Source organism: Filicampus tigris, chromosome 16 (genome assembly GCF_054856515.1).
Source record: "Filicampus tigris isolate MCC_2025a chromosome 16, RoL_Ftig_1.0, whole genome shotgun sequence".
Classification (NCBI taxonomy): Eukaryota; Metazoa; Chordata; class Actinopteri; order Syngnathiformes; family Syngnathidae; genus Filicampus; species Filicampus tigris.
The window spans coordinates 16,041,982-16,066,067 of record NC_141232.1 but is presented as its reverse complement, the minus strand read 5'-3'; the positions used below and the strand labels follow the sequence as shown (position 1 = coordinate 16,066,067).

At 41.2% G+C, this 24,086-nt stretch overlaps 2 protein-coding genes across 4 annotated transcripts; one reads left to right on the top strand and one right to left on the bottom strand.

Annotated features, from left to right (window-relative positions):
* Positions 1–545: 545 nt before the first annotated feature.
* aspdh (aspartate dehydrogenase domain containing) lies at positions 546–3,925 on the top strand. The gene is made up of 8 exons (XM_086056203.1): positions 546–627; positions 702–811; positions 913–1,057; positions 1,181–1,265; positions 2,506–2,655; positions 2,752–2,975; positions 3,055–3,194; positions 3,777–3,925. The coding sequence occupies exons 2-8, from the start codon at positions 757–759 to the stop codon at positions 3,812–3,814; spliced, it is 837 nt and encodes a 278-aa protein (XP_085912329.1). The 5' UTR covers positions 546–627; positions 702–756; the 3' UTR covers positions 3,815–3,925.
* Positions 3,926–3,931: 6 nt separating this feature from the next.
* gys1 (glycogen synthase 1 (muscle)) lies at positions 3,932–23,091 on the bottom strand. Of its 3 annotated transcripts, none has more exons than XM_086056200.1 (16): positions 22,908–23,091; positions 17,581–17,699; positions 17,312–17,493; positions 13,541–13,732; positions 13,254–13,439; positions 11,227–11,371; positions 10,288–10,405; positions 9,992–10,112; positions 9,498–9,604; positions 9,059–9,118; positions 8,352–8,544; positions 6,240–6,366; positions 6,074–6,169; positions 5,823–5,986; positions 5,660–5,740; positions 3,932–5,570 (listed from the first exon to the last, which is right to left on the bottom strand). In XM_086056200.1, exons 2-16 carry the CDS (start codon positions 17,696–17,698, stop codon positions 5,325–5,327), a joined length of 2,136 nt encoding a protein of 711 aa, XP_085912326.1. In that variant the 5' UTR covers position 17,699; positions 22,908–23,091; the 3' UTR covers positions 3,932–5,324. The 3 variants fall into 3 exon arrangements, with proteins under 3 accessions (XP_085912326.1, XP_085912328.1, XP_085912327.1); XM_086056202.1 differs by lacking the exon at positions 22,908–23,091 and adding an exon at positions 22,842–22,876; XM_086056201.1 differs by lacking the exon at positions 22,908–23,091 and adding an exon at positions 21,589–21,612.
* Positions 23,092–24,086: the final 995 nt, after the last annotated feature.

Genomic DNA, 24,086 nt, shown 5'->3' with positions numbered 1-24,086 from the left:
GTGCTGGAGCCTATCCCAGCTGTCTTTGGGCAGTAGGCGGGGGACACCCTGAACTGGTTGCCAGCCAATCTCAGGGCACACAGAGACAAACAACCGCACTCACAATCACACCTAGGGGCAATTTAGAGTATCCAATCAACTTACCATGCATGTTTTTGGAATGTGGTAGGAAACCGGAGTGCACGGAGAAAACCCACGCAGGCACGGGGAGAACATGCAAACTCCACACAGGGAGGCCGGAGCCGGGATCGAACCCACGACCTCTGAACTGTGAGGCGGACGTGCTAACCAGTCGGCCACAGTGCCGCCCAATCAAAACAAAAACACACAAACACAGTGAGATATTGCACACTAAACTACTCAGAAACAAGGAAGTGAGATCCATGATGTGGAACCTTTGACTATGAGGCAGACTGTGTGCTAAATTGAAAAAGAAAAATAATTTTGCCATATTTTACAAACTGCAATAGTTTAAAGAGTGATCATTCCAACCCAATGGCTGAATAACTAACAATGATTAACTTTGGCCTCTGCGGGTCATACTTTGTACTTTGCGCTCTCCCATAATTCCTTTGCCAAATGTGCTTCATTTGGATTAGGAGAGCCAGGAAAGGTGTGGGATTATCGGTGAGTGGAGTCACAACACTGATTAAGGGAGCTCTGATATGAAGTTAAACTTAAACGTGTGTTTATATATGCAGGTGAGGTGAATGTTCGGAACCTTTATCAGGCTGTTTGGGTCCAGTGCGTAGGAAAATGGCAACAGGGTCCTCTTCCATGCGTATTGGAATTGTAGGATTTGGACATCTAGGTGTGAAATGCTTCACAGCTAGAACACTTACTGCCATACACCTTGATGCTCTTTGTACATGAAGGTCCTTATCATCATCTTCCATTTGTTTTGCTCTGCAGGACAGTACTTGGTGGAGAAAATCATCAAAGATGGAGCCCCTGTCGGCTTAACTTTGGCTTTTGTTTGGAACAGAAATCCTGAAAAACTGAAAGGTTTAGTCCCAGATGATCTTGTATTGGGTAACCTGTCATCCATCGCAGACAGGTGGCAACATGATTATAGAAGAAAATATTATTGTCATCACAGAGCTTCTGACATCGTGCACCAAATGCATGATGTCAGAAACTCGATGCAACATCTAACCTTTGTGTCACAAATGTTTTTCAGGCAATGTGATGTCATTGTGGAGGTGTGCCATCCTCAGGTGGTGAAAGAATTTGGGGTGCACTTCCTGTCTCATTCACATTTTATGGTGATGTTTACTTTTGATAAGAATGTGGAAAATATGTAACATTGTGTAGAATATAATGTATATTAGTAGAATAATGGTAGGTTATATCACAGGGTATTACTGTGGTGAATTTAATATTTTGACAATCATATGTGAGCACAGTGGAAGCCACCCAGTTCTGAGATTTGGGGTTCAAATCCAGGCTCTGGTCTTCTGCATAGCATAAGAGATGTAAAATAGATGGATGGATTGGTGAATAGATAATGGTAGCAGAGATTTTAAAAACAAAATACTGTATACACATATAATACAAAATACAATTGGATCCAGTCCAATGGCCTGCAAGTTGTGATTAATCATTAATAATTGTTCATCATGCGCAACACAACTTGGTACGAACTTAACATTATAGTCAAGAAAATGTCAAATAGAATCAGGAAGGTGATTGTAGATTGCGCAGAAAATGGAGGTGCAAAAGGGATTTTAAAGTAAAGGCATAAATAAAATTACACTCTAAATACAGTTGGGTTAAAAATAACACAATTTTGGTGCAAAAATGGACCGATCCACTAATTGGGTCAATTTAACCTACCTTCCTGCTTTGAACAATACGGCCCAATTTTTGGGGTTGTTTTGTACAAAACTACAGTACCCATTTTTAAGAAAGTTGGGTCAAATTGACCCAAGTAGTGGATTGTTCCATTTTTGACCCAAAATTGTGTTTTTAATCCAACTATTTTTAGAGCGTAGAGTTAGTATTTTCATGCTACGTCTTAAAAAAATATGCTGCAAATTACATAATTAACAGATTCAAGCATAGCACATTCCAAATACCTTTGCGTACTATAAAATTACTGAAAGAGGAAGTCAACCCAAACATATTTTTTCAAGAATATGTTCAAGCCCACATTCTGACAATTATTGCGTTTGTGGAATAAGAGTTAATCCACCCGTTTTTAACCATCTCAGGGGGCGGCCATTTTGTCACTTCTGTTGACTAAAAATGACAGTTGTGATGTCATTTTCAGTCAACAGAACTGACAAAATGGCTGCCTTCTGAGATGGCTACATTTTGCTGCTTAACTCATATTCCACAAACGCAGTATTTATCAGAATGCCTAGTGGGCCTGCTGGGAGCACATTCTTGGAAAAAAAAAATGTTTGGGTTGATTTCCGCTTTAAGTAGTGAAAGATATGATATTCTGATGAGGCCAAGACATCATCACAATTTAGGTTAGCTTTGTGTTCTTCCTTCCCGCAGGTTGGCTCCCCCTCCGCCCTTGCTGATCATGACCTGAATGCGAAACTTCGTCAGGCGGCGCAGTTGTTTGAAAGAACGCTCTACGTTCCCAGTGGTGCGTTATGGGGCGGTCAAGACATCCACAGGTTGAATGATAGCGGGGCCTTGCAGGTAAAACTGCATATCCATGTCATATGATTTTGGATGTGAGAGTGACAAGATATCATTGGCTGAATGAGGTTCATCCTCATCTCTCTCTGTCTCCAGGCTTTATTCATACGAATGTCCAAGCATCCATCCTGCTTCCGGCTGACGGGAGATGTCCTCTCTGATTGGGAAGAGGGGGAAGGCAGGAGGGTTTTATTCAGGGGCTCGGTGACGGAGCTGTGCCCCCTCGCTCCCAACAACGTCAACACCATGGCGGCGGCGGCAGTGGCTGCAGGGAAGCTCGGTTTTAATGGAGTTCAGGGAGAGATTGTGTCAGACACGGCGTAAGTCTCCTTCACGTCATTTTGATGACAAAGCAGCCGTGCGCGCCATTTCTTGTAATCATCCTCCTTCTCGGCCCAGGTTGAGTGATTATCATGTGGTGGAGGTGCAGGTGACAGGGCCTGATGGTTTCTCCGTGCACACGGTGAGGAGGAATCCAGCCCGACTCGGCGCTGTAACCGGTAGTGCAACATACAACTCATTTTGGAATAGCTTACTTGGTAAGTTTTCAAGTTTCTCACGGTTCAGTGCAAACTTTCGTTTTTGATCAAGTCATGCCGGTTGATAGTCACCAGCCATACCAAAACACATCAACACAATGTCCGCTTGAAAAAATGCTTAGAAAGGCCACTTGACTTGATTTGTATCTTATACGAATTCAGCTTTCATTAAGACAATTTTGTTCCCAGATGATCAGTGTAAAAACAAACATTCACACATACAGTACCAAGTCATTTAGAGTTAACCAGTTAACTTACCTGCGATGGTGAACTCCACGCATGCGTTATATTGGCACGATGTTATATTGGCACGATGTTATGACATGATTCTAGTGTTGTTAGCAAATAACACAGGTGTGCTCGTCAGTCACCACAGGTCTGTGCTTGCATCATCTTTGTTGTTGTGTATAATTACAAGTTTATTCTCAAGAGAACGTACTCACAAAAAAAATGGACATTCGTTCCTTTGAGGACGATGACAGACAATTTGGGGGTAGGGAGGACCGCTGATTTGAAATAAGTGTCTAGTAAAAAGGTGATTCGTTCAAAATGAAAAATTGCTTTTTCATTTTGTCTTTTCAGTCTGCAAAGGTCACGGGGGTGGAGTTTATTTGTGCTGAGGCATCCAAGGCCCAAGGAAGACTCGAGGTGAACAGTGGACATGGCATGAAGTTGTTGTCATGTGAGCCAAAGGCCCTTGTGGCCCAATAAAACACATGCAAGCAAAGAAAGAGCTGTTTTGGTTTGTAAACCTTTGACAGGTCCTCTATATTGAATCTTTATTATATGTTCATATGGTACAAGACTGGAAGAAATGATAAAACTCTCACAGGGAGTATACATACATCTTGCAAAATGATTTTCCTTCTTCCATTTTCCAACTCCTAATCGAGGCTCATCTCACACGTGCAAACACAGTTGCAATCACTAAGACACGTTCACTTTTTTTTTTTTTTTTTTTTTTAAATATAACTTCAGCTGTCTCATCCTTTACCCCCTCAAAAATAAATAGTTGTCATCAATACACAAGCAGATAAGGGGGAGTGTGAAGTGGTTCACAGTAATCAAAGCACAAAACTTTAAGGCTTGAAAGCAAAATTAAAACTGGTGATTAGTTTTCAGTATGTGTGTTTTTGCCATTTTCCCCATTTCGGAGTTTTATAGGAAACAGTTTGAAAAACAGAAAAAGTGCTACAATTGATTGCAAAACACAGTGTAACCGGGACACTTTCACTCAAAGCAAACGATGCTGTGTTTTTTCCAAATAGGAAAGAAGAGAGCCCTGCCATCAAGCAGAAAGATGACAAAACAGTAAAAAGGAGAGTGATATTGTTTTTAGTGCTCTATAAAAAACAAAACCTAGTGACTCATTTTCGTTATTAATCCAGTGTTATTAAAATACAGCAAGAGTGACTTTTCACTTTGTAATGTGCTGCTTTTCCTTCAAAACAAACCACTTGTAGCACTGCTGGTGTGACTGAAAGAATTATAACTTAGGCATGTTTTCCAAAGTTTTGAGGTACCTACTTCCTGGGAAGACACAGATTCACATCAATCTTGTTTCAAGTAGGAAGTCAATCCAAACCTTTTTTTCCAAGAATATGTTCTATGCGCCTCCATTAGTCTAAACACAGCATTTTGATTAATATTGTTTGTGGAATATGAGTTAAGCATCAAAATCCACCCGTTTTTTGCCATCTCAGGGGGCGGCCATTTTGTCACTTCTGTCGACTGAAAATGAGAAAACAGTTGCTCAGGGCTCAGGTAACGACCAATGATAGCTCAGCTTCAGAAAACAGGGGAGCCGTGATTGGTCGCTAGGTGAACCCTGAGCAACTGTGATGTCATATTCAATCTCCAGAAGTGACAAAATGGCCGCCCCCTGAGATGGCTAAAAAGGGGTGGATTTTGCTGCGTAACTCATATTCCACAAACGCAAATATTAATCAAAATGCCATGTTTAGACTAGTGAAGGTGCATAGAACATTTTATTGCAAATGGGTTTTTTTGCGTTGACTTCTTTTAATCATTTTTAGATATAGGATTAACTCTCCAAATGCGTGGTAATTATTAGTCATCCAAAATCTCACAAGTGACATCACACTTCACATGGTCTGCCGTGTTTCTGTGTCAGTTTTTGTCACTCGGGACCCCGTTGCCATTCCCGTTGGCCCTGTAGACAGCAGAAATCTTGTTTTTGTACGGCATGCTGAAGGGCTGGCGAATGTTCACTCTGTCCTTTTCCGCCTCCAGATCTTCGTCGTAGCGTTCGTCTTCGTCGTTGTCCTCGGCATCGCTGTGGTGGGGGGAGGAGTGGCGGGAGAGGGAAGGAGATGGCGGCACGGAGGCAGGACGGGGGTAACGGAAACCTGACGTCTGAGAAGAGAGAGGAAAGGTTCATCAGACGATATAGGATGGGATTTTTTTTCGAAGCTCAGATGAATTAAGCACGTGAGTTAACTTACTGAGGTCGGATCGTGAGGTTCGTACAGGAAGGTGTCAGGGAAGGCTTTAGCCAGGGCCATGTGACGTGCAGCTACATAATACTGATGCAATAGAGAAATTGAGGATTCGTCTCAAAACGATCACATGAACAAAAGGAATAAAGCTCCCGATCTGAACTCATACCCTGCCGAGGTATCGCCAATCAAGGAGGTCACTTAGACGCTCCGTGCGGTTCCTCTGGATGATCCTCTGGCGCCGGCTCTGCTTGCAGAACTGGAACAGGAAGGAAGTGAGCTGGTTACATGACTCGTCCACCCCTCGAAATCGCCGGTCCAGGATGTAAATCCCTGCAAAGATAAAAGGTGTGAGAGGGAGCACATCTCTCATCTCATTTGTAACCATTCTGAAGCTAAAATAGAAAGAAGGTGACCCACCATATGCTGATGGATCTGCTATGTGTTCCTCCATGAAACAACCAAAGCCTGACAGGTTTGTTGAGATGGATGGAATTCCCATGACCGTGCACTCGGCTAGAAAGACATATAGTTTAGTCCATATTTACTATTTCATTTTAATAGCAGCATCTTGCATGGGTCAAACCTGGCGTGTAGCCCCACGGTTCGTAGTAAGAGGGGAAGACGCCCAGGTGGCAACCCCTTACAAATTCCTCATAATCCATTGGAAGCAGAGGAGAGGTGGAGGACAGGAACTCTGGGTGGAATATAATCTGGATGGACACGTCAATAAAATCTTAATGTCTTATCTGAGTTTACAAAATGTTGATGTTTTATAAACCGGAGGCCTAAGTGCCTTTGGATGTGCATGCTTTCATACTATGTTGAAAATTGCTCATTTGTCACGTGTATTGCATTTTACAAACTGAATATCAGACTTGCTGATATAGTTTTTTCAGAATATGTTCTATGCGAGCCCATTAGTTGAAACAAGGCATTCTGGTTAATATTGTGTTTGTGGAATATGAGACATCCACCCATTTTTAGGCTATCTCAGGGGGCGGCCATTTTGTCACTTCTGTCAACTGAAGATGACATTGGAGTTGCTCGGGGCTCAGATCATGACGAATCATGGCTCACCTTCAGAAAACAGGTGAGCCGTGATTGGTCTTAACTGCTCAAAGGGGAAATCAACCCAAACTATTTTTTCCAGCAGGCCCACTAGTTGAAACACAGCATTCTGAATAGTATTGCATTTGTGGAATATGAGTTAAGCAGCAAAATCCATGGCCGATTAAGGCTCAGCTTCAGAAAACGGGTCAGCCGTGATCGGTCGTTAGATGTGCCCTGCGCAGTTGTGATGTCATTTTCAGTCGACAGAAGTGACAAAATGGCCGCCCTGAGATGGCTAAAAACGAGTGGATTAAGTCTTATTCCACAAACCCAATATTTATCAGAATGCCTTGTTTCAACCAGTGGGCCTGCATATAACATATTCTGGGAAAAATATATGTTTGGGTTGACTTCCCTTTCAACTTCAGGTTCACTTGCACAATCTGATGAGATCCAAAATAACAAATTGCAACTTCCATCGATCCATTTTCTGAACTGCTCGTCCTGTTCAGGGTCACAGGAAGACTACAACTTGGACTGGTTGCCAGTCAATCACAGGGCACATAAACAATACCTGCATTCATACCGTCATTGAATGGGAATTGAACCCAAGCTGCTTGCACGGAAGTCACACATGAACTATAAGAGCATCAGACACTTCAAATGGCTACTGGAGATTGTCAATTATATGACACAGTGCAGTTCTTCATTATTACACCAACACAACTACCTTAGTAATAAACACAGCTAGACTGTACTCACTAAAGCAGAGACACAGCCTTATCAGGGTAAACACCAGTCACACCTTTGATTGAAAAATCTAAATTTGTTGGGGAAAAGTTCAAGCCCTGTCGTGTAGGTGACAGTAATTTTCATCAAAGTGAATCACAGCTCCGTGGTGGGTCACTGCCCCAATGCAATGCGATGTAAACTCTAGACCAAACTAGAATGGGTTCTTAAACAATGCCTACACAAAGTGTTAAAATATTAAAGTGGAAGTAAACACGAAATTGTTCTTTACAATATGTTCTCTGCGCCTCCACTAGTCTCTACATGGCATTCTGAATAATTAATAATGCATTTATGGAATATGAGTTAAGCAGCAAAATGCACCCGTTTTTAGCCATCTTAGGGGGCGGCCATTTTGTCACTTTATGTCAGCTGAAGTTGACATCACAGTTGCTCAAGGCTCTGGTGTTTTCTGAAACTGAGCCCTGATGTCAATTTCAGTCAACATCAAGTGACAAAATGGCCGCCCCCTGAGATGGACAAAAATGGGTGGATTTTACTGTTCAATTCATATAACACAAACACAATATCAATCAGAACGTCATGTTTAGACTAGTGGGTCTGCATAGAACATATTCTTGAAAACGAAAATTTGGGGGTTGACTTCGACTTCAGGTTTTAGGTTTGTGTATAATCCTTGCAATAGCGAATCAAACATGACCTCTCAATTCAGTGTGCTTGATGGAGGACATTAAATGACTACCTCTCTGATCGAATCCATTGAAAATGAGCATTATTACACTCTATTACAGCACAACTTTTGATACTGCTCTCATATTGGATCTTAATAGATTGCACAGATGTGCGTAATTATGTGGTCGCTGGTTTCATTGTGTCCGAGGTCAAATCAACATACCTTGACACGGTCAGCGGAGCTGTTGAAAAGGCCAATGCGCCGCACAGAGTTCAAAATGGGGTCACCGCTGTCCTCCAGCATGTTATGCGTGCAGACTGGAGGCTGGCACTGTCTTTGAGTGGCAAAGATGGCACGCTTCATTATGGTGAAGTCTTCTTTGTCCAGCATCTTTGACACATCTGGCAGCTGTCCGCTAATAAAAATAGATAATAACCTACAGTGATCTATTTAAAGCAGAAGTCAACCCAAACATATTTTTTCAAGAATATGTTCCCAGCAGGCCCACTAGTTGAAACACGGCATTCTGATTAATATTGCGTTTGCGGAATATAAGTTAAGCAGCAAAATGCACTCGTTTTTCGCCATCTCTGGGGGCGGCCATTTTGTCTTCTGTCGACTGAAAATGTCATCACAACTGCTCACAACGACCAATCACGGCTGACCTGTTTTCTGAATCTGAGCCGTGATTGGTCGTTGTGAGCAGTTGTGATGTCATTTTCAGTCGACAGAGGACAAAATGGCCGCCCCCAGAGATGGCGAAAAATGAGTCAATTTTGCTGCTTAACTTGTATTCCGCAAACGCAATATTAATCAGAAAAAAATATGTTTGGGTTGACTTCCGCTTTAAAGCATAATTTGAAACACAGGCAATGCACAACATGGATTTTATGGTACAGGATAGGAAGATGTGAAAGAGGTCAACTTACACGAGTAGAGATTCATAAAGTTTCTTTCCGAAGCGCTCCTTGACTGTTTGAGCAGTATCCCTGTCAGTGAAAAGAATAAAAGATAAGTAATCATCATAAAAGAACATCCACAATTAGTGTGTACGGTATGAAGAAGGCTACCTTTAATGTCAGGTAACTCCATTAAGAGTTTATGGGCAAGTACTGAAACACGCCTCATTAACTCATTCAGTGCCAGACATTTTCAGACCCTCTTTTACCCTAACATTTGAAAAAAATATATAAATAAATTCCTGGGATTGAATGGCTGGACTGTGAAAAGACAAGTAAATTCGTCAATGGCAGTGAATGAGTTAATTAACCAATCCGGGTTGAACAAGTCATTCTCCCCATCCTGTAACGCAATGACCTGGTGTCCCAATAATTGTGTCCTACAGCCCATGTAAAACTGCAGGCTCACCACAGTTGCTTCCTGACCGCTTGACCCTTCAAAGTCTCCACATTGAAGTTGTTTGTCCGAGCCGGCATAATGAAAAATGCAATGACGGTCACATCGCTGTGATTGACCTGCGAGAAATAATAAAGGAAGAAATGTACACTTTTGTTTCAGATTGAGCGATGAATAAATTAGCAGAGCTGGGCATTTAACTAAAAATAGAGCGTCCGTTATTCGTCATCCGTCTGCAACATGGAAACCCTTCCGTCGTCCGTCATTCGCCTTTTTTTCCGGGGTGAAAAAAACAGTACCCGCCTATCGGCCGGTCCGCCTCTAATTATAAACGGGCTTCCTTCAGCGTTTCCAAACTATATATATATTATCTATTTTAACATTTTTCCCGTCATTCGTCAACCGTAAGCAAAACGGGCGTCTGTCATTGGCGGATAGGCGGACCGGCCCGTCACATAGCTGGAATGCCCAGCTCTGTAAATTAGTATGCTGCCAAACACACGTACTCTTAGCAGATAGTTGAGTCTGGCCAAAGACTCCAAGAAGATGTCAGCTCCTTTGTTGGAGAATTCATATCTTCCAGCAATGAAGAGGAACAAACACTTGTCCAGGTTGAAGTCAAGGTGCCTGACGGTCATGACAAACCAATATCGTCAGTCACATGACTTTTATAAGCACTGCAACGCAAGCTCAATTTGGATCACTGCTCAACACTTGACATAAGGCATTGACATAACATAATAACCAGCAAAACAACCCATTGCAAGTCAAAATCTTTTTGAGGTGGTGTTCGGTTTCTGACCCGTAAAAGTGTCCCCTGACAAACTCCTGAATCCGATTCTTGCTCTGAGCGTGGAGGTTCTGAAACTCATGCACGGCTGAGAACTTCTTTACGTTGAGCCCATTCGGAGTGACAATGTCTGTGTGGGGTGTGAGGAATACATAACGTCAGGCAATATACAATATGAATGAATACGTCAAAGACCTGCATTAACGCTGCATTTAAGACTGCTGGGAAATTAGAGAACGCATTTAAAGAAGAGGAATGTTCCAATCCAATGTAAACAAAAAACATGGAGAGTATTTGCTTTGCTTTGTTAGGAAATCTAACCTTAAATGGCAATATCTAGCATAACCAATAAAAAAAGGACAGAGTACATATACAGTATACTGTGCAGTACTAATAATGTATACCGTGCCCTCCATAATTATTGGCACCCCCTGGTTAAGATGTGTTACATTTTTTCAAATAAATTCAATTTTGATTGCAAAAGCATACTGAAAATTGTGTTCACCAGACACAGAATTAAGCTCTTCTCAAGGTCATCTCAGTCCCCAGACCTCAACCCCATTGAAATCCTGTGGAGGAATCTGAAGAGGACCCAGGTCGCTGGATGATTTGGAGAGATCCCTCTTTCTGTAATCTCCCATCTTGTGAAACATTATAGGAGAAGATTAGGTGCAGTTTTGTTGGTGTGCCAAGTATTAACGTCAGGGGTGCTAATAATTGTGTCACACTTGATTTGATGCAAAATAATGATTCCTTAATGTGGGATTACCAAGAAAAAGAAGCAGAGAAAAGATGCTGATCTCCTGTAGACATGATTTAAATTTCCCACAACTTCAAGTTAATTGTATTTAGTCCACGTTACTGGTTGGTGGCTCACCAATTTGATTTTTCTAAATGAAAACGGCACTTGTGTTTCCCTCCAGTGAAAGGAGTTTGCAGCATCTCACACACCTGGTTTCCTTTTGAGAAGGTTTTCGGCTTCAATGGCTGTGATCTGGGACACGGTGGTGAAGACGTGTGCACAGTGGGCAGCTGCTCGCTCCAAACAGTAGCGGTGGTAGATCTGTCTGTCGCCTGCTTCCTTATCCACGTTGAACTGAGACAGACACGCACACACATGCGTCAATAAGGACGACACCCAGACAGAATGCTCGTATGAATGCGGGGGCGGGGAATGGGAAAAATCCAAATATCAAAAAGTTTTTGAAAAAAAAAAAATCTGCGAATATGCGAATCTGTGGGTACTGAACTGTAAATATGCAGATGTTGATTGCAGTTTTAAGATGGAATATTACCAATCACCATTAGATGTCAGACAATTCTTAGTTGTGCTTACACTGGGTGTGATACTGCCCTATAAAATGTGGGTAGGCCTAATATTTTTTGCAGTTTTGAAATAATATGCAGGACATAGTACATAAATAATAGAATTTTTAGTAAGTTGAGTTTTGTGGGAAAAAATGTACAAAAGGAGTTCTTGCACTTAAAGTTGGTTTCTTGTTCAGAAGTTTTGTGCCATCTTTGAATGGTAATTTATATGAAAAAGAGAACCCTTTGTGACTGGAAAAAAAAAAAGTGTCTCTTTCATACATGCATTGAAAAATGTAATATCAAAAATGCACTATATCAAGAGCACATATTTTGTCCGTATTCAAAATAGGATTTTTGTTATACATCTGGTTAGGAAGTACACAATCTTATGTGGCCCCCAGTAGCACTGCTGAAAAGTGGTGGCCCCCTCCAACATTCAAGTTGCCCATATCTGCACTAAATTGTCCATAGGTGTAAATGAGAATGGTTGTTTGTTTCCATGTGGCCTGCCATTTGCTGGCAATCGTGTGTACCCCACCTCTCGCCCCAACTCAGCTGGGATAGGCTGCAGCACACCTGCGACCCTTGTGAGAATAAACCATGTAGAAAATGGATGAATAATTTCACATTTGTTCTCAGCATACTGTGGTCGACTATGGCTGAAAATCTGAGTTTTGTACAACTCATATCCAACATATACATTATATAATAAAATACTATTTTTTATGTCCTTCATCAAAATATGATACTGATTAACTTCTATCTATCGGGGCAATGGCACACCCTAGCCTCGGTGTGGTGGCGTGCCTGCTACAAAAGTGCCCCCCACCCAAAAAAACGGAATACCTTGTTTCCATTGCAACACCCTATTTTTGTGAAGTGGGATTTTCTGCAATGACAGTGACCAAATCTAAATGACGAAATGTGTAGACTGGGTAAGTAACTTGTGTCATTGTGCCATTACTCCAAGTAATGGAGCAAGGCTCCCACTAATTACAACAAATGAAATACCTTCCGCATCATGGATAGTTGGAGATTTTTAATAATTTGATTTTTTTTCCCTGTGCTGGTTCAATACCACTAGTGCTACATAGGCCCTCTCTTATTAAATTAAATATCTAAATAAAATGTTGACTGAATCTTGCAGTTACACATACAGCCTATTTAAACTTTTCTTTTAAGGTACATTTTTTTTTTTTTTTAAAGGCACTTCATTTGTATTTAACTTTTAAGTCCTGCATACGGTAATCAATTTGCTTAATCATACACAGCTGTTTCAAGTGCAAATTGAAGTACACATTTGACTTATATTTCGTGTGCCATTCATTTTCATTAAATTATTGAAGTCGTTTTTTTTCCCTTCCAATATTTCAGCGCAGTGTTAATCTTCAATGTGTACATATTACAGTGGCTTATCATATATTTCATATCATATATTTTTTAGGAATAAATCCTGCCTTAAAAACGCCTTATCTCTAATGAGCACTTCGGCCTACTATATTACTGCATTTTAATGTTGGTTATTATGTTAGTACTTGAGGCGCCATGTATTTTTTGAGGTGGTACTTTGTGTAAAAAGGTTGAGATGCACAGCTTTAGATGTGTCAAAGATCTCTCATCCCCTTGTGTGTCAACGAAGTGTCAAATGCACACAGGCAAACACAAACCTCTGAAAGTTTGTTGTAGAAGTCGACATTTCCGGCGCACAGATACCGTCCCAGGAGCGTGGCGTGAGTGGTGAAGATGGTTGCTATGGGCAACTGCCTCTGTCTACACAACACCAAGCCCAGTCCGGCCAACCACTCATGGAAATGGGCCACGACGTGAGGTGTCTCGTCACACTGGGCTGCATACTGCAGACCAGGGGCAAATACAGTCATACACAGAGATGAATTCCACATGCACACACACTGTATATTTGAAGACTTTCAAAATGATTGTGGGATTCTCTGACCTCTCCTAAGAGCCAGGCTGTCAGAAAGCCAAACAGCACGGCATCGTTGGCCTCACGGTCGAACCACGGAACACCGATGTCACAAAGCTCCCATAGTTCACTCTTCCAGGTGTCCAGAGACCAAGCAGTGAAGCCCACGTCGATGAGAACCACATAGGGGCTCCCCTCAATGAGCCAGCGACCAAAGTAGACCTGCCGAAAGGTGTGTGGTGTTGCAAATGTGGTAAGTAAAAATAAATGGTACATTTACTTATGAGTTTAATTTATTCTGTGATTGAGATTGTGACTCAATTCGCTTCTACCGTTGTGGCTTGAGAAACAAGTGATCCAACTTATGAATGTTTCAAGGTACCAGTCATCATTCGGACCATCTTTTTGCCTTGACTTGCGAGTGTAAACTTGACAGAGCTGGGCATTTTATTAAAATTTCTGCGTCCGTTTATCACCTTCCGCCCGTCTATCCGCCTTTTTGTACGTCCGGACCAAATAGTAATTGGCTATAGTGGTGTTTTTCAAACTGTGTGCATGCCGCGGCACATAGTTTGACACAGATATTGTCAGGTGTGCAGTGGGAAATTATCTAATTTGTCTGCCTGTGCGGTCTAGCGCCCGGCAGCGTAATCATGTCTTTACTACATTGTAGTACTCTTCCATACCAGCAGGTGGCAGACGCAGGTAGCCAATTGTCTTTGTTTAGACTAAAAACAAGCGAATTAGTGGCGTATGTTTACCTAAACAGGCCCATGTTTCACACTGAGTAAGTATCAATATGAAACATTCTAAAATACTTTTTTCTTTGTGTTTATTTTATTCCTATTCAAGATGTTATAATATAACATCATTCTTCAATGTTGTAAAATGCTGATATAAAATATTGTTAAAATTTCAGCTGCTCGTGTGCCGCGGGATTTTTTTCAATGAAATAAATGTGCCTTGACTCAAAAAAGTTTGAAAAACACTGGGCTATAGGCCGGTCCGCCTATCACCAGAGCTGGGCATTTTACTGAAAATTTGCGGTCAGTTTATCGCCTTCCGCCTACAGCCATTTAAAATAAAGTGCAAGTCACAAATACTGCAAGTCAAAGCGTTTGGTAAATTAACAACTCGGATTGAAGCAGATAAACTGTCTATTATTTCATTTTTCAATTGCCTTTATTTTTGTGCAAGACTCGCCTATTAGACCAAAACATTTATGCATGATAAATCTGATATTGTTTATTGTAATATGAATTAATTTAATAGTTGTTTTTGTAAAAAAAATAAAATAATAATGTATAGGAAGAGGACCTTAAAAAAAAAATCAAATATTAAATCACAATCTTGAAGAAAAAAAAGAATCATAATTGGTCTATTTTTCAATTTTTACTTACAGTAGCAGTAGAAGTACTATTCATCTTCATTTGTGTCTGCATGGGGGCATTATAGTGCCTCCCAGTGGCCAGGGTAGCCGGAGGAGCAGCGCAGTGAATTAGGGCTGTCCCAAACGATTATTTTTCTCCCGATTAATCTATCGACTATTTTAACGCTTAGTCGATTAGTCTAACAATTAATTTTTCGACTAATTTAGCGATTATTTTTGACTTTACGATTATTAATTACAAAAAACACTTCTGAAAGCTTATTTAAATTCTTTGTTTCTTAAAATAAAAAAAAACTTTTGAAATTGAATGAACAGTGACATCTCTTTTAGGAAGGCATCATGATGTGTGAACATGAATGAGGTATTCATCTATACGTAGCGATAAAACAATGTGTGCGTGCATGTGTGAACAGCCCAAGTAAAAGAACTAACAAAAATAACTAAAAAATAAATAACATCAGTTTGCTTAAACCTGAAACAGATAAAGCAGTGCATACTTAAGTATTATAACAATGAAAAAGCACACATTATATATTAGTAAAGTCACGGACTATAGTTAGCAGGCCAGTGTTTCCTCTAGTTCTTTTTTTTTTTTAGCAGCCGGAGCAGGACATCATCCTAAATATACGATCTGCATGCTGTGCTGCGCCCAGTGCACAGAGAGCTTTCCGGAGCAGATAACTGATGTCGCGTGTTACTGTTTATAGGTACATAGAGCAGCGGAACCAATATAACGTTACCTACAAGCACCAACACAATTTGACTGGAGTGAAATAGCTCCGCGAACGTTAGCTACATAATGCACAAAGTTGAAACACAACACGGTGTAACTTTGACTGCCACCCGCTGCTTCGAGATATCAAACTTATCGATGCATGTTAATACGTCGGACACAACAGCAATTTCAGTAAAACCGGGGGATATTAGTTAGTTAGAGGGACTTAGGATACTCCAGCTTTCTGCTTTCTCTCGTCTTCCAGTAGTACTCCTGAGTGACATCGCTTAATGTTCGTTCATGGCTGATGTGCTGCTGTGGTACGCCAACTCAACTTTACAGAGGGTGCAGACAACCAACTAGCTCGACCTTTCTTTGAAGTATGTCCATACTTTGGACGTTTTTGTCCGCTTTTTGAGCGGTATCCGGCGCCTCCGCCATTTCTACTGTGCGCGCTTTGTTTACAACTGACGCAACGCACTTGCTGACGCATTTACGACACTCGAGCGTACGTACGTGCCCACGTATTTTACGTCATCGACGCTTGACGTCGACGGTATGTTGTGCGTCCCGACGTATTTACGTCATCGGCCACGTCGGCTATCCAGTGAATTGGACTGCACCATTAAACCATGATGGACAAACTGTTTTATTCATTCTTTACATTCTATTTAGTTATTTCATTACTCGATGATTTTATAAAATACAGCATTATAAAGTGCTATTTTTCCTTACTATAACATAAAACACAAACATCTTTGTTTTCTGGGGGGCCTAGAATAGATGCGTTTCCATTCATTTCAATGGGGACAGATTATTTGAGGAGTGCTTTGAGATACAAGTGTTTTGAGTTACGACTGTTGTCACAAAATTGATTAAACTCTTATCTCAAGGAATCACTGTACAGTGAGAGATTTTCAAGTTTAATTTAATTGGCATTCTCTGCTGCCATCTAGCGTCGGTGTATATGAAGCTGTGTACTTTTTTTTTTTTTTAATAGATAAACTGAAACTTAAGATTGGACACTTAAAATTCAAGGTCCCACTCACTGTAAGTCAAAAAAGTTCAAATAAAAAAGGTTACAATGCATATTTGTCATCTATGGCCATCAATGGCAGCGAATGAGTTACGGTTCATCTTGCAATGTCAAAGTTCACTGGAACGCTAGTGTGGCTCAAACTACTGGAGACAAATTCCTTTTGTGTTTTTTTTACTTACTTGGCCAATAAAGATAATTGAGATTATGATTAACAAAGAGCATTTAAAATATAAAATCTTTGGCTTGAGGGAATTTGTTTGTTTACACACTGTTGTGTTACTTTTACTCAGGGCTGAAAACAGAACTGAAACAGAAACACCCTGTTGGAACTCTTATTTTGTCCTGGCAGTTAATCAAAAACTGCCAGGTGGTACTACATGGCCTTATTTAAAAATACCCCTTTAAAATGAACCCACCACCTAGAGTTGCAAAGCACAAAGCCTGTGCTTAATGATCTGTGCGCGTATGTGTGCATGTGTGTGTTCAAGTGGAGGGAATTTCATACAACCTCTAACCTTTGCAAGGAAATGTCACGGGACTTTAGAGGCATGATCTGGGACTCTAGAATCACTCCCTCTACAGTAAGTGAGAGTAAGCCTGTTCTTCAGTGGGACATTCAGTTCTAATTTAGGCATGTTGTGTGTGTGGTGACTTTACCTTACACCCACTGGAGTTCATCTTGTCAATGGTTCTTTTGAGCGTCGGGTTTGTGGGCTCGATGAGCTCCACCTGTGTGCGCACGTTGCTCTCCACGTAAGGACCCACCAGGAAATAGTTCTCCCCCCATTCCTCTGACGTCAGGCGGGCTTTGGTCTGGATGACTGTGTAGATGCCTCCGACTGCATTCACGCAGCACCCAAAGATATGATGTCACCCAACTTTTGTGCGAGTGTGTCAGCTTCCCGGCAATCACGTCAAACAATTACCTTTGTTCGCGACCTCCCAGGCAATTTCAAAAAGTACAGCATCCTCCAAATCGAAATCCTCGTCCCATTCCTCCAGCCCGGGCAGGGACGTGACGGACAAGCTGCGAGCCAGCGGCATACTGGAAGAACACAAAACACCACTGAAGGAACTGCAAAATAATAATAAAAAGCGTGCAGTATGCAACATGAAAGGAGAAGGCAACCCAAAGATTTACAAGAATATGGTCTATGCAGGCCCACTAGTCAAAACACGGCATTCTGATTGATATTGTGTTTGTGTTATATGAGTTGAGCAGTGAAATCCACCTGTTTTTGTCCATTTCAGGGGGCGGCCATTTTGTCACTTCTGTCGACTGAAAATGTCATTATAGTTGCTTAGGGCTCAGGTAACAACCAATCACGGCTCAGCTTCAGAAAACAGGTGAGCCGTGATTGGTCATGACTTGAGTCCTGAGCAATTGTGATGTCATCAAAATGGCCGCCCCCTGAGATGGCTAAAAATTGGCTTTTTTTGCTGCTTAACTCATATTCCACAAACGTAATATTAATTAGAATGCCATGTTTAGACTCATGAAGGTGAAATTACTCAAATTCTCCGACATCACAATGTCATATTATTTAATGTACGATCTTAAATTAACCTACCATGCATGTTTTTGGTATGTGTAAGAGAGTCACTGAAAACATACGCAAACTCCACACACTTTTCCATCAAATTTAACCTCAACTGTTCTCACTGTGAGGCAGACGTGATAACCACTATTCCACTGTGCTGCTTCATTCAATTATGTACATTATATGAACACCTAACCAGTGAATGTTTCTTTTTCTACACTCTTAGACAAAGTGCATATTACCGTAACTCCATGTTACACAATAAACAATGTCAGCCAACAACTGCCAGTATCTTCTTGCATAAGTTCACCCAAGCAAGAGAATATGGATTGCTCAAATCAGGATTGACCAAGGTGCTTTTGAAAGTCCATCTGTGCTAATTGATGACACACCAGTTCACAAGTGAGAGGGGAAATGTCTGTCAAGAGATAATGATCCCTTAAACAAGAATAGTCATTGCCCTTGAGGGTTTACCTCAACTGACACAGAGGATCTTAAGTCAATACTTCAAAGAATTTGAATATTCCAGTCTGTGAATCATTGGCAGCACGGGCAGGACATTGTGTATCCAGTGGATTACATTCAAAGCTATTTATCTTATTACTTAGTCTCATTCTAAAAGATATGCAATCTTATTTCTGTCTGGGGTCGGCATGGCTTGATGGTAGAATGGTTGTGGGTTCACTCCTCAACCCTTGTGACCTTGTTTAATATACAAGCAAAGCCCCTTTACCATTTAATTATGTCCGCATGAGCAGTCATTTCAAAATGGCTGCAGAAATGACACACTATTTAATGTTCTGAACCTGAGTTTTTATTTTCATACAATACTGTGCCTTTATTAGTGAGTGACAGGTTGGTACAAATCCATCCATTTATTTTCTGTAACGCTTATCCTCCCGAGGGTCACGGCTGAGCTGGAGCCGATCCCAGCTGACTGGGCGACAGGCAGGGCAAAATCAGGACTGGTTGCCAGCCAATTACGGGGTACAAATAGACAAACAACCATTGACGCTAGCTGAATACCACAAACAATACAAAAGAGAGGGGTGATCCATAGGCCAAGATGAACCAATCAATGGTAGAATCCACCACCCAGAATCATAATGGCACCACCAGTCAAACCAGGAAGAAGTAATGGTAGCTAACAGATGGCTAAACATCACTTTGGTGGCAGTACCGCCTGTATGGGGGCCTATGCTTTATTTATTAGTATTGTGGACCCTCGATGAATTTTTGAAACTAAAAATGTTTACTGTAGCGGAGCAACTTTCAATTGTTATATAACAGTGTTGACCACTAGATGGAAGACATATCTTAAACATACCTTCACCCAGAAGACTGTACTTCTCTACCAGTGATGAAGAAAGAGCAATTCGGGCAAGAAGCCATGATTATATTAGGTCAAGAAAATTGGGTTTTTTGGATCAAATAGGAGGCGACTGGTTAGCACGTCCGCCTCACAGTTCAGAGGTCGTGGGTTCGATCCCGGCTCCGGCCTCCTTGTGTGGAGTTTGCATTTTCTCATTTTCTTCGGGTTCTCCGGTTTCCTCCCACATTCCAAAAACATGCGTGGTAAGTTCATTGGCCACCCTAATTGCCCCTAGGTGTGATTGTGAGTCCGGATGTTTGTTTGTCTCTGTGTGCCCTGCGATTGGCTGGCAACCAATTCAAGGTGTCCCCCGCCTACTGCCCGAAGACAGCTGGGATAGGCTCCAGCACCCCCGCGACTCTAGTGAGGATAAGCGGTATGGATAATGGATGGATGGATAGATCAAATAGAAAGCAGGTTATGTGTTCACCAAATTTAAACATAAACTGATCTGCCTCGTTGGCTTAGGGATGCTATCAGCTATGAAAGCTCTCTACCTGACTTGCCACTACACCATCGATCTCAAACGTATAATAACAGCATTTTTCACCCCCACCAAAAGAACGGTTGACAGTTTGTAGTGCTTGATGAGTTGCTTAATTTGTGTCTTCCAAACACATGCGTATATTTAACGCTAAATAGTGTTACAAATGCACATGGTGGCTTAACTGGGCAAGGTGTTGTGATGCAGAGGGGACAAACTTTACTCCCCTACATTGGAGTGAGACACCCTTGTATATTAGGCGACTCAGAATGATATGCAGGACAAACATTACTAAACAATATCAACATTTTTGAGTGAATTGATTTTTGTAAAAACATGCACAAAATGAGTTCTTGCAGTTAACATTGGTTGGCTCTTCAGCAGTTTTTGAAAGAGAGCCCTTGGCACATGGTTAAAAAAAACAAAAACAAAAAAAACACAGTACGTGGTTATTTTTTGTTTCCTTCAAAGCCTTTGTAGTTGAGGAGTGGATCTTTTATGTGCATTTGATCATTAAAATATACAATATTAAGGTACTCTTCTGTACACGAGTTCAATAGAAAACAGACCGATACACATATTTTGTCCTTTTTGAAAATGCCATTTTTGTCATGCATTTAGTTAGGAAGTGCGCCATCCTATGTGACCCACCAGTGGCATAGATGTAACTTGTGACCCCCACTCCATCATTTAAGTTTCCCATCCCTGTTGTAGTTCATTCAGTCACTATAGCATTGCTCAAATAATAAATGTAATGGTTAATGGCCTAAGATGACTGCACGGTGCTCTACGCGGTGGTGCAGCGTGTATCCGAGTAAAGGTAAAAGCTCAACCACAGTCTGTTTTCCCCATAGAGTTCATTGCGCAATTTAGGGCCACCATTGTGTCTGTGTGTGCATGTTTGAGCGTGAGAGAGTCTTTTATAGAGCTACTTGGGAAGGAAGCCAGAAGAAGCCCTTTGACCATCTCCGATTGTATATAGAGCGATACTGCAAACAGATACACACAGTGTGCTCCAACCCCCACGCCAATAGTCCTTCTAAGAGTTCTTTTAACAACATAGAAAAGCTATACCCATGACTGGGTTCTAAACTCTTAATGTAAAACTACAAACTCAGAAAAAAAGATGGATTATCTACATTGTTGTTGTTTTATCATGTAGGAAGCTCATTCAGGGGGGCGTGTACTCCTGGCACTAAGAACACGGCTTTGCGTTCGATTCCTGCTTGCATAAATGGTGCAACGCGGGGAACAAACGGTGAAAATGAGAATGAAAAAAATGACAGATGTGAAAGGAGGCCCACAACAAAAAGTTGGATCAAGTATAAACTTGATCTACTTTTAGTGACATACCAAATGTGTAATACTCCTAATGTTCAGTTGGGACATGTTTGACATATAACACTAAAGGGTGGTTAACTTTGGAGCTGATATTAGACCGCCATGAAGTTGTGCTGGGCTGACAGCAATAAACAATGGGGAAACATGAGAAAACAGGCTCTAACTAATTGTTGAATTTGATTTATTACAAACTTACCTTTAAAAAGATGTTTCCAGTCTTCTTTAGGGTCACATTAGTAGGAGGGGGGGCTATTTATATATTTACAAGGTGAATACTAATCACTGCGATGCTACACTTAGTTCAGAAATGGGGCTACACTGGGACATCATTGACACTAACGTATAGGGCAACATTTGAGTCAAACTAGTAACTGATTGCAACCTTTCTAAGGTCAAAATTTTATTGGTTTGTTCTAGAGGTGCATCGATTAATTGACAATTCATTGATTATCGCATTAATCAATTATTACTTTTGATAATTAACCGAGGTGGGCATTTTACTCAGTTTCGCTGGTCCGTCATTCATCAGCGGCCTGGATACCCACCCGTTATTCTTCAGTCCATCATTTTTTGTGACAAACCGAATTGTAATCGTCAGTTCGTCAGTCCGTCACCCCACTTCAAAAAAAAAAAAACATCAGCAAAACAGGTTGCCGTCAGTGACTGAGAGGTGACGGATGCCATTGGTGACAATTACACTGACGTACGAAAACCCACTTCCGTAATTTTTAAAAAGTGTCCCGTCATTCGTCAATGGATAGCAAAAAGGGCGCCCGTCAGTGATGGATCTGAAAGATTGCCTACCTTTGATGATGAATCGTTCGTATACCTTTTTAAATTTAAAATAGTCCAAACGCTCAGAATTTACGCTTCTCAATAGTAAGCAGTTTTCACTGTTATCCGACTTCTGTAGTCCTCCCTGAAAGTGAACTGATGATCAAAACAATATATTTGCTTTTACCTTGAAAAACAATGATCATCATTTTTGACTATTTTTGGATGTGTTACAGACCAAACCAGTAATCAAATCAATCATAATTAATTTATGTTTGTGCATGTTCTTTATCTGTCAGGGGGAAGGTACTACTACCCAAGTGATAAGCTTTTAAATCAGCAATGCAACAATGTTTTTTTTAAGTGTTAATAGGATACCCGACCTTGTTGAGGCTCAACCGAACCACTACCATCATCATCATCATCATCATCATGCCCTTGTCCACTTGTTGTCCATGCACTACTTTCATTACTGGGAACAAAAGGCCTACAGTCAACAAAAACGAAAATACTTGCACGCCGACCATATGACTACAAGCACAGAACTCAAAAACTCCAGCAGCCTTGCGTTGACGTGCACTTGTGCACGCATATAAGGCACCTTTGATGGAGCGAACGTGACTACTCAACCCGGCTGCGGAAACACGCAAAAGACACAGCAAATTTGACACACACCAGCGTCGGACGAGGAAGCATTTCACTGTCGTTCATTTGCGAATGAGAACGTGAATGTCTACTCACCCTTCGGCTTGAACTTCAAGTGGTCAGGCCACACATTGCCAGCTGTCGCAGTCAATCGAAGGGGGGAAACAGTGGGAAAAGGGGGCGGTTTCTTTTGTAAAATGTCATCCACTCACATTGGCTACGTGCGTTTGCAATCTCACGTCCGAGATGGGGCGTGCGTACCGTGTAATACGACAGTGAACTGCGTCCATGAACGCACCGCCTCTTTTGCTATTTTACATTATTCATTAAAATCACTTCCATTGGCTCCGAGCTCGCTGTCACCGCCTCTATGTGAAACGTAAACGGAAGTAGGCGGCTGCCTTAACTGGAACGCAATTGGCTGCGCAGTAGTAAAAGGGATTTGTTTTTATCACATATCATTGTCAAAGAGGGCACATTTTTTCGCTGAGCATTGAGAGGAAATATTTATAACGCTTTCGAGCATTCTGAAGAAGACAGCCTGACCAATAACACGAGATTAGTGGTACACTAAAAACGAATTAACTCTCCAAGTATTACCAACATCAAAATATATTGTACTCAGCAAAAATGTAAACGCAGCACTTTTGTTTTTGCTCCCATTTTTTATGAGATGAACTCAAAGGTCTAAAACGTTTTCTACATACACTATAACACAGTTTCTCTCAAATATTTTTCACAAACCAGTCTAAATCTGTGGTAATGAGAACTTCTCCTTTACTGAGACAATCCATCCCACCTCGCAGGTGTGCCATATCAAGATTGCTTATTAGACACCATGATTATTGCACAGGTGTGCCTTAGACTGCCCACAATAAAAGGCCACTCTGAAAGGTGCCGTTTTGTTGACGGATATGCTTTACAGCGGCTGTTTCCATGTTGTGCAGACAGGTTTTCTGAGTCCCCAGACAACCACCCCCCCTCAAATAAAACAAAACTACACCTTTCAGAGTGGCCTTTTATTGAGGGCAGTCTAAGGCACACCTGAGCACTAATAGTGGTGTCCAATTCGACTGGTTTGTGAACAATGTTTGAGAGAAATCGTGATATTGCTTTTGTGAAAAAGGTTTTAGACCTTTGAGTTCATCTCATAAAAATGGGAGCAAAAACAAAAGTGTTGTGTTTATTTTTGCTGAATATACATAAGCGGCTGGCCTGTGTGTTCATTAAACTCATTCAGTACTAGACTTTTTCAGACCCTCTGTGAAATGACAT

What these genes read in the sequence shown, in the direction of transcription:
- gys1 (XM_086056200.1), bottom strand. Translation starts at nt 17,698, where the DNA reads ATGCCGCTGGCTCGCAGCTTGTCCGTCACGTCCCTGCCCGGGCTGGAG. An exon ending in TGAACTCCAGTGGGTGTAAG is followed by an intron (nt 13,733 to 17,311) that starts GTAAAGTCACCA and finishes ACCTTTCGGCAG; the next exon opens with GTCTACTTTGGTCGCTGGCT. An exon ending in GCTCCGCTGACCGTGTCAAG is followed by an intron (nt 6,367 to 8,351) that starts GTATGTTGATTT and finishes GTGTCCATCCAG; the next exon opens with ATTATATTCCACCCAGAGTT.
- aspdh (XM_086056203.1), top strand. Translation starts at nt 757, where the DNA reads ATGGCAACAGGGTCCTCTTCCATGCGTATTGGAATTGTAGGATTTGGA. An exon ending in CTGTCATCCATCGCAGACAG is followed by an intron (nt 1,058 to 1,180) that starts GTGGCAACATGA and finishes AATGTTTTTCAG; the next exon opens with GCAATGTGATGTCATTGTGG. An exon ending in GAGATTGTGTCAGACACGGC is followed by an intron (nt 2,976 to 3,054) that starts GTAAGTCTCCTT and finishes TTCTCGGCCCAG; the next exon opens with GTTGAGTGATTATCATGTGG.